The following is a 17,800-nucleotide window of genomic DNA, read 5'->3' as shown; positions in this document are numbered from 1 at the left end:
TACATAAAAAACATGAAAATTTTACTTTAAAACTACACTTTGTTTTGCTTTATAAATATTCTGATCTTATGTAAAAGTGCTGAGTGCATGCACGTTTCGTAGCTTAAAGTGTGAATTGACTTATGCGGCCGTGTATCTTTTTTAAATATACTTCTTGTTTGTTTTTGTTTTTGTTTCTAATTACCACTTATCAATGCCCTGACTGTTATCACTATATATGTTTAGCATTCTTAAGTGAAGGTTGCATTCAGTTTTATAAGTATTCACTGAATTGTTCCTATCTAGCTTTTTACTTTTAAACTTACTCTTGAGAATCCTTTACTTTGATGACAATGTATACATTTTAAACATTCTGTAAATGAAACTAGAAAAAATATATGTGGCCTAATATTTACCAGAGGGAATGTTACGTTTCATATTTCAACTTATTTTATCAGCGTCCGTGTCATTTTCATAACTGGCATTGGGCTGTGTTTTCAATAAGAAGGAAAGACGAGTCATGTAACCTGCTCACTGATAACTAAACTAGCAAGAAAATACATCTGGACTAAAATGTACTAGAAGAAATGTTAGAATCCATATTTCGAGTTGTTTTTTTTTTATCAGCATCCGTGTCATTTTTGCAGTTGAAATTACATTGGACCGTGTTGCCATTAATGTATATAATGCCAAAAGATCAAAGATACCAACTAGTATTTTTTCTAGTTTGTTTGCCTAAAAGAATAAAATGTTCTGTCAAGTCAACACACTTTTAAATGATAAATGTAGCTGGCGCTCTCGACTTGTCAACCGAAAGACGACATTACTTACACTTTTAAACCACTTGTTGCAGATTTTCCTCTATATTGTTATGCCGACCCTTTCTACAGATACACAGGCATATGTTATTGCTGCATTTAACAATGCTTCATGGTATGATAGTATCCGGAATAGGAAACCCATATTTACTCTTTATTCTCGGGAGCTCCAGTTTGAAATAGTAATAATTCAATGTATTTTTATTACATCTTGTCTGGACTTGTATCTCCTTACATATAATAATATTATCAACACACATAAGAGAATGATTTCAACTTAAATATTGTTAACTTCCCTCTTCTGGATGTAGATATACAGCTTTAAATATCTTATGGAGTATAATGTTTCTACATAAATAAGATTAGATCTTCGATGTCAGCAAGCTCCTTCAGCAAAACTACCGTTATCATACTCTGCGAATGTACTAGTATTTTACTAAATAATACTTTCGTAATTCAGGTTTGGGTTCAGAACTTAATAGTGATTAGAAGACTATTCTGCAACAAGGTATATCAAAATATGATTTTTCTGGAGATGCTATTTTAAAAAAAGTCGTAAAACTAAGTTACGTTGGTACATGTCTTATAGCCTCTGCAAGACGTTTAGTACTTAAATGCTTCGTTTGGTTATTGTTTTTTTTTATTATAAATTTCAGAACCATTGTGCGTGTTGGGGATTCATCTGCCGGGATGAATTTTATTTACAATGTCCTGTAATAATTGGGAGTTAGTGATGTTCAGTGCACACCATTAACTGGATTCAGCTTCCCAGAGGTGTTTAAGGTACTGACCGTTCCAAGACAATGTTCCACTGTGATCCTTTATTTGTTTGATGACGTGTCATAGGTATTCAGCTATACGAAAAATGCCAGTTGGATGAAACTGTTCGATTGTTTCACTCTGTGTCTTGTTCAATGCTGAATGAAATGCTGAATGACAGGTATGTGTTGGTCAGTATGTTTAGCAAGTATATTTAAATATGTCTAAATAATCATCATTTGTATGTCCAATTAATGCAATAAAGATCCAGTTAAGTTAAAATACTTAATTCTATAAATTTGTGTAAAGAGCTATGTTCGGTCGTATAACTAGTACATGTATATATTATACTTTATGTTACATTAACAGGTGTGGTTTTCAGGAGCAATCTATTTAAGTCTACCTAGTTGAGACGGGTTTCTGGTGTTCTTTTGTGTGTAAAAACTACATCCATTTCCATGCAAGTATTTTCTTTTCTCGTTTGATGTTCAGCTATAGAAAAGAAGCATTTCAGATTATTTTAATCCGAAATACAATATTCTTGGAGAAGATCTGAAAGGTATTACCAAAACGAAAGTAGGAATCCCGTGTTTGGTTGATTTACTGAAGAATGAACTGTGACAGTCACGTGATTAAGGCTTTCTTGCTTTAAAAATAACCGTTTTCGTCATTTTTTCATTGTGGACAGGTAGATCAAGTCATTCACATTTATCTGTAGACATTGACCTTCGAACACTTACCACATTGTCCAATTATGGAGAGATTTTTCAATTCTTTATGGAACCCTTTCATAGTAACAAACCTTCAAAGTCAAATTTTTCATGGGAAAACTTATCAAATTTATACAGCCTATTCCCAACTACACTGCGCCGATCATCCTTTTTTAAGATATTTCTTGTTTCATTTATTTGTGATAATAGAAACATGTTTGAGAGTGAGCATGTACTAGTCATCTTTGAATTTGTAGATTATAAAAGCAATACGGAATATAGTTCTGCTGGCGACAAGTGATTCTGCCATTGCAACCAGTGCAGACCAAAATCAGCCTGCGCATCCGCGCAGGCTGATCATGGCCTGTATTGTTCGCCATACAGTCAGTAAATTTTCAGTAAACACCCCTGATGATAAATGGTATTGCCCAAATTGAAGGATGGACAAGTCCATTTTAGAAATTTAGCGGGCTGATGGTTAATTTGACTTTCGTGCGTGTCATCCACTTAAGCAATTATTATAAATGCTACTGATATAAAGCTATAACGAGCCGAAAATTGTGCCTCAGTTGACTGATGCCCCAAGTAGGGTTGTAAGATATTTAGAGGTAAGGATGCACCAGCAGTCCACCACCCACTAGTAAATTTTCAGTAAACACCCCTTCGAATAATAAATGGTATTGCCCAAATTGAAAGATGGACCAGTCCATTTTAGAAATTTAGCGGGCTGATGGTTAATTTGACTTTCGTGCGTGTCATCCACTTTAGCAATTATTATAAATGCTACTGATATAAAGCTATAGCGAGCCGAAAAGTGTGCCTCAATTGACTGATGCCCCAAGTAGGGTTGTAAGATATTTACATGTAAGGATGCACCAGCAGTCCACCACCCACTAGTAAATTTTCAGTAAACACCCCTTCGAATAATAAATGGTATTGCCCAAAGTGAAAGATGGACCAGTCCATTTTAGAAATTTAGCGGGCTGATGGTTAATTTGACTTTCGTGCGTGTCATCCACTTTAGCATTTATTATAAATGCTACTGATATAAAGCTATAGCGAGCCGAAAATTGTGCCTCAATTGACTGATACCCCAAGTAGGGTTGTAAGTTATTTACATGTAAGGAAGACCAGCAGTCCACCACCCACTAGTAAATTATCAGTAAACACCCCTTCGAATAATAAATGGTATTGCCCAAATTGAAAGATGGACCAGTCCATTTTAGAAATTTAGCAGGCTGATGGTTAATTTGACTGATGCCCAAAGTAGGGTTGTAAGATATTTACAGGTAAGGATGCACCAGCAGTCCACCACCCATTGGATCCGTTCTTGATATATTAAGACCATGATAAAATACTTTAAAAAGTTCTGATTTCATTTACTCATACTCTACTGATATATTAACCGGTTTTACAAAATTCCGTTCCAGGACATAAGTCTGTAATTTGTCTTTACGCCAAGTTGTCTATAAAACTGTGAAAAGATACCTTTTGAATATGATACCTTTGAATACGAAATTTATATTTGGAGAAGGAATTTATAACAATCTCCAGCAGTCGCACATGCACCAGCTGGTCTTTTGTAAGAGTGTCCAAATTTGCCTGTAAAATGTCTAATATACCATTTGGAGTCAATAAAACACATAAATGTATACATAAATACACCATACAAGTATCTATAGCATGATATAGCTGTATAAAGATGTACGGTAAATAATTAATTAATTATATGTTCTCCCTTTTTATAGCATAATAAGTGGTAACTTGTTATTCGCAGTGGTAAGTTGCCCTCCAGTTTCGTGGAGAAAGCAGTAATCTCGCCTCCATCATGTTCTCTCATGTATAAATTTAGTATTTCTTTGAAAGGAAAGGAAAATGACGATGATGTGATTAAGCACTCAATTATTTCCTCATACAAAGAATATAAACATAGATTGCACAACTTAATGTTTTATTCCAATAAATTTTATACCAAATACTTCACAGATATTTTTGCTAGTTTTACTTTCCGGGCGGAGGTGGTTGGGGCTGGGATTTTACTTGGAGCTAAGAATTATTTTATTTTGGGGGGATTTTATTTGTTACTTATTATATAAATTATAAAATATTAAAACTAAAAGCAGTTTCGAAACAAAGAGTATGGCTTTCAGAGTAATGGAAATATTTTTTACTAAATCTGACTTGGTGCCTGAATTTTTTTACAGTGATTTGGTAGTCAGTTTTTTCAATATGTTAACCCCAGATAACCTCCCCCACCCCCCTTCTCCACACACAAACACCCACCTCCTCACACGCACATGCAGAATATTAAATGACTGGTCACTTACACAACAGGATGTTATATGGTGGCAGATACAATAGCTCTGTTTAAGCAGATAAAGATATTTCTGGGTTCTTACTTCAACAACAGTTTACGTGCAGGACCTCGCTGATACCAGCTTCGGACGAATTTCTTTTCAGTGAGTTTAATTTAAGAAATGTCATAATTTCTAGTATTTCTAACAGACATTAAAAATAGTTAGAGCATTGCTACCCTCACAGGTATCACGGTGAGCATCACACCCTAGGTACAATTTTAGGTGCAAGGTCATATGTAATCAACACTTGTGTATATTGCATTCAAATTTCAGACAAGACCCCCTAGTCATCATAACGACTGAAATAATCAAGTTAGATTTCTCTTGTCTTGAATTTAATGTATATTATGACGGTGTTTTTTTTTTTGGAAAATAGATCATTGGTTTAACCCTTATCATGCTGCACACGATTGATTCTGCACATCTGTTCGCCATTCAGTCAGTATTTTTTGGTATGCACCTCTTTTAACGATTAATGGCACTGTCCAAATTGAAAGGTAGATAAGTTCATTTTCATAGAAATGTAGCAGAATAAGGTTTAAGTTATACAAATACATATACAAATACATGGCATTTATATAGCGCAAAAATTATAAAATATTCTATTGCGCTTTACAATTACATAACACACATTTAACATATATACATAAAAAATAACAGCTGCATATCTGGATTCAAACTTGGAACAAGGCTTCCTAGTCAATAAATCTTCTTACATAATCATGGATAGCTCTGTTTGTTTTGATATCACCACGATGAATAGAAATGTTACCTTGAAATAATGGTTTGATATATAAAAAAATCAAGAAGGTTTTTATTACACTAAAATTATTGACTGTTTTACAGCTGGAATTGATTATTTATGTCCTTGTATATTAGTTGTATGAGAAGTTCCTGGACACTTGATACACAATCTTGAGAACAGGACAGAAACTGGCACAGATAACGTCCTGATATAACTGGTTATAAGATATCAAAATGCAAGGAAATTGTGTCATTTATGGTGCACTTTGCAAAAATAAATCCCACAAGCTGGGAGGGGACGCCCCTCACATACCCACCCCGTCAATGTTGAGGTTACTATCTTAACTTTTAGTGACTTATTAAGTTGTCTTGAAAGTTCATAATTCTGCATGTATTCACTTTTAACTTTGATTGTTTTGTTTTTAGCTAATCTGACATTTTTTAAATCTGTAAATGTTTTTGTTTGAGATGTTTGGAAGTTCTCATAGTGAGCTTTATGATTGTTGGATGTCCGTCGTTCATCTGTCCTTCCACAATTACATTAAAAACATCTCCTAAACCACCAAGCCAATTTAAGCCAATCTTCCCAGGAATGTCCATTGACTGTTCCCCTTTACCTTTTGGTCATATACCTGGTTGTCATGGCGACCAAAAGGAAAAAACTTTAATAGTCTTTGTCTTACAAACTACTGGCCAATCTTGAAATAATCTCACAGACATTCCTTGGGTGGCGCTCTGTCAAATTCCTTCAAATTATATTTTCCATTGAATGAAATTGCCTCAAGGCTGCCGCTAGTTTTCCCAATATGGCTATATGCAAAACTATGACAGTCTCCTTCTCAGAAACCATAACCCTGATTTTAAAACAATTGTACTGAAATATCTCTTGAGGACACACTACCCAATTCTTTCCAGTCATTTTTATTCGTGTAAAAACATGGCTGTCAGTGGGAAGAGTTAGTTTTTTTTCTGTATGACCACGGAAAAGTTTATTTTTATCTTCTTTGAAACCGCTGGCCTGATTTTATCATTATTTCACATAAATGTTTCTGGAAAAGGTTGCAATATGACCTAAATTGTGTCCTTGTGACACGAAACCCAACAAAAAGAGTAATTTCCGCAAAATTCAAAATTCAGGAATTATAGCTCTTTCTAGCATTTTGATATAATTATGGCCCTTATTAACATAGTAAAATAGGTATTTCGGGGTTAATGTTTTTGTTTATGAATGAGTAATTAGGCAAAAAATAACATAACTCTCTCTTGTATATTTTTAGAATTATGGCCCGTTTTAACTTAGACTTGTATTTTTTTATTAAATATTTTGCCTTGGTGTCCACTTGTAGCTTTGCATATTTATACATTTACGTATCATCAGTAGATGAGAAAGAAGGCCAACAACCATAACTTTTTTTCAATACTGCCTATTGTTAAGCACTTACAGGCGAGCATTGGCATCCACGGGCGGTGCTCTGTTCTGTAAATATTTAGATTTCGTTTGACACAAATTTTACATTTTCGAATAAATGTTGATGTTGTTCTTGTTTTCAGAAATTTGAAGTCGGTGGTTTGTCATAATACGTTTTTGCACTCACACATGAATGCAAGCTAATCAGTTAACCTCTTACAAAAGAATATGAGTTACAACTACCCAGAAGTGAATAAAGTCTCAACACTGACACAAAGTCTGCGGCTGGTAATCAATATATAAATAGTACTATACGTAGGCTCAAGAAGACTTTAAGAATTTGCTTCATTTACTCGGATTAGTACTGGCATGTACATAAATTTGGCTCTCAGTTAGAAATTTCGAATATTGGTAGGCCAAGAAACTTCAAACAAATTTCAAGATAGATAAATGCATTGACTAGGATTTTCAGTTATAAAAAATCAAGGCATATGTCTTTCTTTCTGTCAAATATGTCAACAACATACTCTTAAGTTACTCACAAGCTCATGATACATGTTCATGAGACATAAGCCTGAAAGGCGCTCGGTTGCCATGGTACTCCTAAAGTAGGTTTTCAAGCGACACATTGTTGAGAAGGAGTGCTCCTCTATTGCGGTCGACGCTTGCATAACCTGCAGAATTGTAAAGCACTTCCTTCTGTTTGGATAAAGGACACTGCTGGTTAAAGCAAAGATCTCCTCAAGTGATTCAACAGCGATGGCGCAACTAAATTGACGTCTGTCCATCACACTCGCAACCGTCCACATACTCTCTTAGCAGTTGCTTCTCGCCGACGTCGAAAGTGAAAGCATGCAACCAATCGGATTTTTTTCGGATTTTTATTGCCGATGAAAGTCTTCTAAAACAGAGCAAATGGCAATGTGTGTGCGGTACTTAGATAAGAAAACATGGTCATCAGCGTAACGGACCAGACGCACCCGCAGACACAGCAACCGCGTTTTTTTGAAAGTCAGTAGGTACTTGCCATTCCTCGGCCAGCTTCTGTCGGATATTGCAACCATACTTATACATGGGAACAGGAAATGTTAAGCCAAATATCTGATTCCTGCACAAGATCATCGCAGATTATTTTGCCACAAATACCTTTAAGTTCATTTTGTATATTCGGTGAAGTATACATTGTTCGTGTATCTCCTTATGTCAAATGCTTCAAAGTACCCATTGACAAGCACTTCGTTATACAGACTATGAAGGTCATTAAGGATTCTATGATCCATGGCACTGGAGTCAACCAAATTTCTGTTACATCATGAACAGAGTTGCAATGATTTCCGATTTTATGGTAATTATTAGCTGGGAAGAATTCTGCCCAGTTCAAGTCGCATTTGTCTAGTCGTTAGAGTCAGAGATCAAAGCTTTTCAGAAAGTGCTGTTTAAGAGGATTTTATGGCATAGATATTCATTTCTAATGGACTCTAAAGACTGATGTCGGTGTATAATTCATATATGCATATAACAGATCCCAGATTGTTTTCAGAAAACACTGGTCCATTTTCCCTATTAATATCATAGATATTTTCTATGCGTGGCATCATCAAAATCGTTAAATTAATCTGTGAAACCCAGGTGAGCGGTCTAGGGCCATTATGATTCTCTTGTTTAACATTATCTTTCGTCATTTTGTAATAGTTTATCGGATGTAACTACTTATGAACACATAATATATCATCATTCATAGATTGTGAGTGAAAGTATGTAAAAATTAACAAATATATTCTTTATCGGTGTTTATGGAAACTTGTAGAATATTTCCTGGACTAATGGAACTACTACGCATACTGTTACTATGGATACAGACTGTAGCATTCATGGGTACGTATTTTTATTTTTGTACTCTGACAAATGTTATTGCGTAGTTGTTCTACTAACATTTATTTCTATGTAGATTAAATAAGTCGCTCATCCGGGTGACTTGACCATTTAGCGCAAATTGTAAAAATATCATCTCCAGTATAAACACCTATGCTTCAAATAAAGTGCATTTTATGAACGTCATATAAATTCTGCCACAACAATTGCTGAATTGAACAATTGCTGACACACCCTAGGACGTTAATGCTGTGTCCAAACAGTTACTTGAAGTAACTGAATATCTTTGTTCTCATGATAAATGTTAACTTTCTAATTACTAGAATTTTGGATTTAGGATTATTCAGTCGGGATCATTGCGGTATTATTCTGACAATTTTTGGATGTAAGTGGTACTTGTGAACCAAACGTTATATTAGATACAAGGATCATGAATATGAAGATATTTTTTGTTGCTGTTTTGTTGTTTTTTTTCTTTGTGTGTGTGTGTGTGTGTGTGTGTGTGTGTGTGCTCGCGCGCGCCTTTTCCTTCGAGTTGCACCCGGGTCTTAACAGTTACATATCTAAACATTTTAATTTCTTTACGTATTTCTGTAAAGACTTTTAAGACACCTCTCCGTCCTGTTTATGTATTGACAGAGTTTTAAATCATTTATTAAGTGAGTAACATGAAAACGGCTGTGGGAGCTTATGAAATGACAAAACCATGTGTGTTGAACAATTTATGTAAACTGCCCTGCAGACTGGAGCCATTTAGGGATGTTACTGTAAGTATATCATAATTTTTGCATTACCTGTCATGAAAAGGTTCAGTCAAAACGAGTATCTAGTTGCATTCTTCCACAGGATTTAACAAATTTTATTGATAAACCTTACTTTTATGTTACTTTAAATATAGCACATGGATGAATATTTGTATCGTGCTAGTGTCAACATATAAGATTGAAAGAGAATGATGAAAATTACAACGAACACAAGGAAAAATATTCCAGTTTTATATTATTGTAAGTGAATGTTTTTAAAAGCAAACTCTGTATGTTGTTGTTTTGTTTTTATTTTGTTTTTGTTGTTGCTGTTATTGTGATCGCTCGATGTCCGGCGTCCGGCGTCTGTCCTCTGTCTGTCTGTCGTTTTGTCGTAATATACTATGTCAACATTTAGATTGTGTATGCGATAGAGGCTGTATTTCTCAATTGATCTTCATGAAATTTGGTCAGAATGGTTGCCTTGATGAATTCTAGGTCAAGTTTGAATATGGTATACCTTGGGTCAAAAAGTAGGTCACAGGGTCAAATAAAAGAAAAAACATTGTGTATGCGATAGAGGCTGTATTTTTCAATTGATCTTCATGAAATTTAATCAGAATAGTTGCCTTGATAAATTTTAGGCCTAGTTTGAATATGGGTTATCTGGATTGAAAAAGTAGGTCACTAGGTCAAATCAAAGAAAAACCTTGTGTATGCGATAGAGGCTGTATTGTTAAATCGATCTTCATGAAATTTAGTCGGAATGATGGCCTTGATGAAATCTATAGTGCGTTTTATTTGAAATGGCGGGGTGGAGTTAACCTCTGGCTTATGCAAATAATGGTAATCTCAAAACACGAGCAAAATAGGTAGAGCTACAGTGGTTACAATGTCAGGTAGATGACCAGTGAATAAAAAATCAGGTTGCCAAATGTATTACATACACTTCACAATAATGCAGTGGACCGTCGCGAAACCACGCCCCGCTAGGTCAGTTAAAATGGACTGTAGATCGAGTTTGAATATGGTTTATCTGGGATCAAAAAGTAAGTCACTAGGTCAAATCAAAGAAAAATATTGTGTATGCAATAGAGGCTGTATATTTCAATTGATCTTCATGATATTTATTCAGAATAATTGCCTTGGTGAAATTTAGGAGGATTTGGAATATGGGTTATCTGGAGTCAAAAAGTAGGTCACTAGGTCAAATCAAAGAAAAACTTTGTGTATTCGATAGAAGCTGTATTTTTCAATTGATCTACATGAAATTTGGTAAGAATAACTGCCATGATAAAATCTAGGTCGAGTTTGAATATGGTTTATCTAGGGTCAAAAACTAGGTCACTAGGTCAAATCAAAGAAAAACATTGTGTATGCGATATAAGCTGTATTTTTTAATTAATCTTCATTAAATTTATTCAGAATGATTGTCTTGATGAAGTGTAGGTCGAGTTTGAATATGGGTCATATGGGTTAAAAAGTAGGTCACTAGGTCAAATCAATGAAAAACCTTGTGTATGCGATAGAGGCCGTATTTTTCAATTGATCTTCATGAAATTTAGTCAGAATGATTGCCTTCATAAAATCTAGGATAAGTTTGAATATGGATCATCTAGGGTCAAAATCTAGGTCACTAGGTCATATCGAACAAAATACTTGTTTAAACTCAAGAGACCACATTTTTGGTCCAATCCTAATAAAAATTGGCCAGAATATTTGTTTCCATGAAATCACTAGGTCTAACATGTTTACACTGTTATGGTGTGTTTCTTAGGTGAGCGACCTAGGGCCATCTTGGCCCTCTTGTTTTCTTTTTAGGTTAGTTGGTTTAACGGCAATAATGAGATGCTCACGCAAGGTATGCAAGTATATAAGCATACCAGAAATCTCATGATAAATAAGCCAGCAAGGAATGAGTGGGAACTCCATATACTGAGGATTGATCTAAGCTTTGCTGACACATACTGGTGTAAAACTCGAGACGGCCATACGCTCTCGGAGATAACAGTTGTCATTGAACGTACGTATTGTGCATGTGATTCTATAGCATATACTTTGTATTTCTGTCAGATCTACATTTGCATTCTTCTCCCACGTGCACTACATTGATATTTTCTTTGTGTATAAGGGTGCATTAGTGGTTCATTTTTACGATTGTCACGCGTTTTTTAATGCCGAGGCAGTCCAAAAGACCACAAATGAGCTCTGTCTGGTTTACACATTGCCTTGTAATTGTCAGATAAAGATATAAGTTGGACTTGACGAATCACGAGCATGTATCCCTTTATGTCACGCGATATACGGGGTTTATCCATAAGTAATGTCACCTCGTCGCATTTATACATCGTTGTATTGTTACAAAAATTAGATATAAGTGTAAAACCAATTCATTAAGGATACCTTTGATGAATATTTTCTTCTATTGTTCCGTTTCAAATATACAAAACTTCAAAGATCACTCTGACGACATTTCGCCACACGCAATAATGGTGTTTTATAAACAGTAAAAAAGACAGACAATTACCAATTGACATCAAATTAACACACCCACCCACTCATATAAAATTATAACGATATTAGTTACATCTTTTAATGGTCAACCATGTAAACTATAGTGATATCCTTTAACGTTCATTATGTAGTGCTGAATATACGATGCTCGTACGGATTTAAAAAATCATACGGGTCTACCAATTTTAGAATCTTTACTGTCTCTGTACAATCGTTGTGTCTCGTCACAGTACCTACGGGCCCCGTACGATCTTTAGAGGATGCAATCGTAGGATATCAGTACGGACATCGCAGACAAGTCGTGCGGAGCTCGCAAGGAGCCAGGCCGTACCTCGTACGGTGCTCGTGGGTTCGTAAGGCACTCGCACGGCACTCGTACGTACTTGTTTTTATACCACCTTGAATTACCAAAGAAGTCGTACGGAGCCCGTATAGCGATCGTAACGCCATGCGAGCCCCGTGCTGACATCGCACGCTCTCCGCAAGCCTCGCAGTTTTTGCAAACCCGTACGGACATCGTGCGATGCCCTTACAAACTCTTCCGGGGCCTATGCGATTTCCGTTCGTGGCTCTTGCGAGCTGCTCCAAATTCCCAACTTCGAAAATCTCTACGAGCTCAAAGAGAACTCGGGAAATCGGTGAAACATGAGTTCCTGAGTCCTCTACAAATTCAAAAATTCCGTACCATGCTCGTACAAGTCAACGATGTCGGTAACGCTTCCGTAGAACTCCAAACTCATTCGTAAGTCATCCAGTCTGGAAGACTATCACTGTGGTCAAAAATACGAGATATTTTATTCCAGTTCTAAAAATGTTAATTAAGGTTGTGTTATAGAGATTTATAACGTAACGAATTCGCAAACTCCTTTTTTTTCTTACACATCCGGAGCCATCCGGGATTGGGAATCCGGAACTCATCCACAAGTCCATCCGGTGCAATGTGATGCTAGCTTAAGCATATTTTCAAAAAGTATTGCAAATAGATTAAAGTACTTGCGTATGAATTGTTGTCGTTTTCTTTTCATTCTAAACTTTTTATTGTTCTGATGACATTTCTTTTGGATCAGTCCTCTTACAATGTAAGTCATCTATGTAACATATCCTAGGTCTGCTAGAAAGTCCTTTGGAAGCATATGACGCAAACAAATAGAATAGCAAACTCGGTTTGATTAAGGTAATGCAATGCGCAAGAACCCTCTCTATCCCTAGCACCGGCCGAAGTAGTCTTCTATATGAAATGGGAAAACGTAAAATATCAATTGCAGCAAATGAAACACGTGATTACGTTTAAAGTACAGGTTGAGTGATGCGTGCTTGGTTAGTCTTTGAATAGCCAGCTCAGTAGTAGAATCACTTAAAATATTGTTAGGTTTTAATTGAATAAAAATATTATGGTGTCTGAACATATTTGTGTTTGTCATTAGATTATCAAACCTATCCTATAACATCATTAAGTACCCAAATAAATAACATTTCTAATAGATGATAAATAATGCTACTGAGACATGTTACAATGACTTCCTATACTTTTAAACAGAAAGTATATTGCTTGAGAAACATTGTAGTAGTTTGATCATTATTTAATTTCAGATGAGCCAAGATTAAACAAGAATTCATCTTCTTCTACTCGTACCGAAATCCTTGAAAATTCACTGGCGCAACTGAATTGTGAATTCACCGGCATACCGGAACCGGAAATAACGTGGTGCCGTGGACCGTCAAAGGAACGTATGAACAAGGCTTTATTCCACTATTTCATTATAATCAAATTTCATATTAACACTGTCTTGTGACTTTGGAACATGGTGGGGGTAAGAGTGAGGTTAGGTGCACCATAAACCGGTTTAAACTCCCCAGGTGTGCTTTTGCCACTGGCCGTTCCAAGGCGGTGCCCCACTGTGTTCCTGTATTTGTTTGTTTTGTCATTTTGTATTCATTTTTGTGTGTGGTGTGCGAGAGTTGTTCGTGTGTGTCTTTGGGGAGGTTGCGTTGTTTGAACTTGGCTTTCCCTGTTGGATATTTTTCCTTGTTTTTCACCCTCTGAAGACCTAAAGACCTACTGATAAAGTGATTTCGAGATGGACAGGCTTTCAAGTAGAAGCACCTGGTAGACCAATATTGTATACATGTATAAGTTAATTTCAAAGTATTTGCGAAAACTTGTTTTTAGAGAAACACAATTCACTAGACTCGTCCGTTTTGGTTAGTTTTGAGGAGTTATGACCATAAAAATTTCATGAAGAATTTCTACAAATGTTGGGAATTACAAGTTTCAAATCGATTAATTTCAGCAGACTGTATGTACATTGGACGAATTTACTTGGTCTATTTTAGGTAAAGGAAGAAGATTTTTTTAATTCAGCAGGAGAAGCTGACATGTGCTAAAAAGAATATTACGTCTACAAAGACCACCCTTAGGAGAGCCAAAATGTTGTCTTTATTGGGAGGTGGTCTTTATTTGCAGGTTAAAACACACTGTAAATGTTAGAATGGGAAACAACACATGTGGTTTTTAGAGCCAGATGGTCTCTGTTCAGAGATGGTCTTTAACACAAGTTTGACTGTACATTTGGGTCTTTCCACATTGAATTTATTAAACTCTTTGAACAGAACTGATAAAGGACTCGACAGAGCCTGGCACTTTTTTATTCTTAATTTTATTCAACTCGTTTAGTAGATTCAGTATGAAAAGACACTCGTGCAATATCATCTATATATTTGATTTCTTAGTCCAAAGTCGTCATATGCATGATTTGAGTAAATAAAAATGACATGCACCGAATGGAAAAAAATGCTTTTGGGCGATATTTTAAAGTATGTTCTCACTCAGTAAAACAACTTCTTAATTAAAGGTATTGAAGGTATAAAGGGACACAAGCTGATCATCAGAAATATCACAAGGTACGCAAGTGACGAGTACACTTGCATTGCCAAAAACAGACACGGAACTTCCGAGAGTCATATGCAGGTGTTCGTGGACTGTAAGTCGAATTTTGCGGTTTTGGTTATATGGTACTTGTTATCTCCCGCCGAAGATGGCGGAGTACAAATTTGGCGTTGTCCATCCGGCTGTTCTTCCGTCGGTGCGCGTCCGTCCGAAAGTGAAAATGTTCATAATTCAAAAAGTCTTTTTAGTAATCACAGGCACGAGTGTCGGAACTTGAATAAAAAAAATATGACCAGATAAAACCCCCTGTTTTCATCCTAAATCAAGCAAGAAGGAAGGAAAATATGTAGTGGAAAATAAACCCCTTTTAAATGATATATATCATACAAGAATGCTAGAAACCGATGTTCGAGTCTCCGAGAAAAGGCTTCGCTTCCCACGCCGTTGTGAAACCAATTCTCCAAACAATTTCATAAACTTGTATTTCTATTTCATGTATATTCATTTAGTTACAAAATGAGGTCGACCTCAAGTCTCTAGCTCTTCCCATTCATGAAATATCTATCAGAAAACGAGGGCCCTTTTGCTGCAAGTCCCAGGTAGCAGTACAACGGAACAGTGCGAAAACATCGGCTAAAATAAAGTTGTTAGCCAAGCCCGTGTTAAATTCTCTAGCCTGTACTAAAAAGTATAACTGAATACATAAAATGAACATGAAAATTTACATAAATGCAGATCACTATATTAGATGGTGCGCGCACAACTTTCGTTAGGATCACTTAAGTAACTTCAGAATTATTGCTTTTTAATTGTTTTATAATAATTATTCATAAATGTATTCCATTGATGGATCTTCATGAAACTTAACCCAAATATGCGTCACTATATGGCGGTAGTGCATGCTCATATTTCACCAGGATCTCTTCAGTAACGGCAGAGTTATTGATGTTAAATGTTTTAAACTTCATAAATATATCTGAAAAATAAATATCTTCCAAAATATATTTCCCTCATTCACAAAACAACCTATTTGTCGGGGAATTTAAATGCACTTAATTTGTTTGTTATACACTTCAGAACGTCTTAACGAAACCTTTTCTATTTTACCAGTATATTAATAACTGACCAAAAAAAACTCTCTAGAACTTTCACGCATTTTTAGAACTAAATATGTTGGTAAACTTATTGTAATTTATCAACAAAATTTATGCCATCATTTAATTTCATTGAACCCATTTTTGAAAGACACGAAAATGCACATATATATCTAGAAAAGATACAAAAAATATAGTTTTCGTGCTCCAACGCATTAGATCATTAGAACAAATTATATTTTCGTCTTTACTTTAAGCATATCTAGTGAAAAGTAAAGGTACTGTTTAATTTTCTTATAAATGGTATTTGCTTCTTTTATTTATATAAAAAAACAAACACAGAATCTGCGTACGTGCGTGCATGCATGCGTGTGTGTGTGTCCGTTATTAAAAATCGACTGAAAATGAACATGTCCTTCCATTACTGAATGTTCTTCAACGTTGAATTTGATAAATGCAGAATATTATTCTTGAAATGTGAACAAATTCAACTGCTTATTAATTTAAGATATTGCCAAGAAATACAAGTGTTGCATTGGAGTAGTTGTTAAGGGTACATGTTAGACTCATAGTTCTTTTGAACTTTTTGATATAAGATACTTTGGAAAACAATGGTCCATGAAGTAAAGAATTCGAGAATATTCACTCGATTGGAGGTTGCAAAACACCATAATAAGCAAAAGAAATAAAATCGATAGGAAACGTGTAAAATATATTCACAATATAATTCTCTGGCTAAAATAATTTTATAGGGCAGTTTCAAAATGTGGTTATCATGTAATTCTAAAGTTATTCTCTCCAAACCATAATATTTATATACCTTAAAAAGCAGACTCTGTTGTTTTGTTGTAGTTGCACCTGAAGTTGCGGTGATGGCACCTGTGGTTTATTTTACCGGAGGTGAAAAGGTGATATTGGGCTGTGCTGTTCAAGCTTATCCGCTACAAAAAGCATTCTGGACTGACCATAAAGGCGAAAAGATTGAATGGGACAACTGGAGATATGAGGTATGTTAATTCTCATGTATCATGATAGTTGTGGAGTATTTACAATTTACAAACTTTGAATTGAAGGATTTTTTTTCATTTACTACATTAAGTCCCCTGTAAATCAACAGTAAGTATAAACGTTTAGAAAAAAAACGATAATACCATGCGACAATGATTTTGTAAAATGTATTTTCCATTTTAGATTCTAACACTTTAAGCAAAACGTCCGTATGTATGTCTTTTTAGGTTAAGTAAATCGATCTAATACCTTTTTAGGTCGACGACGAAAAGGAGAGCGAGTATTTTCCAGTACGCTTTATACAGCTCCAAATAATTAAAGCGACGATAGATGACGAAGGCAACTACACGTGCCATGGTGAGGGCGGAGCGGGCAGAGAAAGTCGTGCTGTTGTTGCGTTAAAAATAAAACGTCTCTAGTGAACACAAGTCTTGCTTTTTCAACGTTCAGTTTGAAGACTCCTTATTTATTTTCTACGATTGCTTTACTTAACAATTACTAGGACTCCATATTTATGGCATGTCATATGTTCAAATTCAATAGTAATCTTTATGTTGTGTGTTGATTAATTTGTATTGCATAATTCAATGAATTTTATTCTATAATTTCACATATTTGCCCTAAAACAGCGTTTGTTTTGTGTCTACTTCAATATTTTTGTCGTATGTTGTTATATTGATTTCATCTTGTATTATATTTTTGTATCTTTTAAAAAGATGTTTATTCGGAAAACTGGAACTAGATGACAGGGTTATTATAATAGTAGCTCGATCTGGAATGTTGTATTCGGTTCGAGTGGATTTTTGCCAGATCGGGTCTCACGAGGCGCGCAAGCGCCGAGTGTGATCCGTCCTGACAAATTCCATGAGAGCCGAATACAGCATCCCAGATCAAGCTGTTGTAATAT

At 35.4% G+C, this 17,800-nt stretch overlaps 1 protein-coding gene across 2 annotated transcripts; it reads left to right on the top strand.

The window, feature by feature from the left end:
- The first annotated feature begins 8,475 nt into the window (after nucleotides 1-8,475).
- On the top strand, nucleotides 8,476-17,792 carry LOC123546824 (vascular endothelial growth factor receptor 1-like). Of its 2 annotated transcripts, XM_053551142.1 has the most exons (6): nucleotides 8,476-8,650; nucleotides 9,308-9,414; nucleotides 11,212-11,413; nucleotides 13,495-13,632; nucleotides 16,738-16,892; nucleotides 17,151-17,792. In XM_053551142.1, the coding sequence occupies exons 1-6, from the start codon at nucleotides 8,569-8,571 to the stop codon at nucleotides 17,310-17,312; spliced, it is 846 nt and encodes a 281-aa protein (XP_053407117.1). In that variant the 5' UTR covers nucleotides 8,476-8,568; the 3' UTR covers nucleotides 17,313-17,792. The 2 variants fall into 2 exon arrangements, with proteins under 2 accessions (XP_053407117.1, XP_053407115.1); XM_053551140.1 differs by lacking the exons at nucleotides 16,738-16,892; nucleotides 17,151-17,792 and adding an exon at nucleotides 14,757-16,700 and having other exon boundaries at nucleotides 8,478-8,650.
- The last annotated feature ends 8 nt before the right edge of the window (nucleotides 17,793-17,800 follow it).

This window comes from Mercenaria mercenaria, chromosome 9, assembly GCF_021730395.1.
Source record: "Mercenaria mercenaria strain notata chromosome 9, MADL_Memer_1, whole genome shotgun sequence".
Lineage (NCBI taxonomy): Eukaryota > Metazoa > Mollusca > Bivalvia > Venerida > Veneridae > Mercenaria > Mercenaria mercenaria.
Note: the sequence above shows the minus strand (reverse complement) of the source record. Positions and strands in the feature narration are given on the sequence as shown.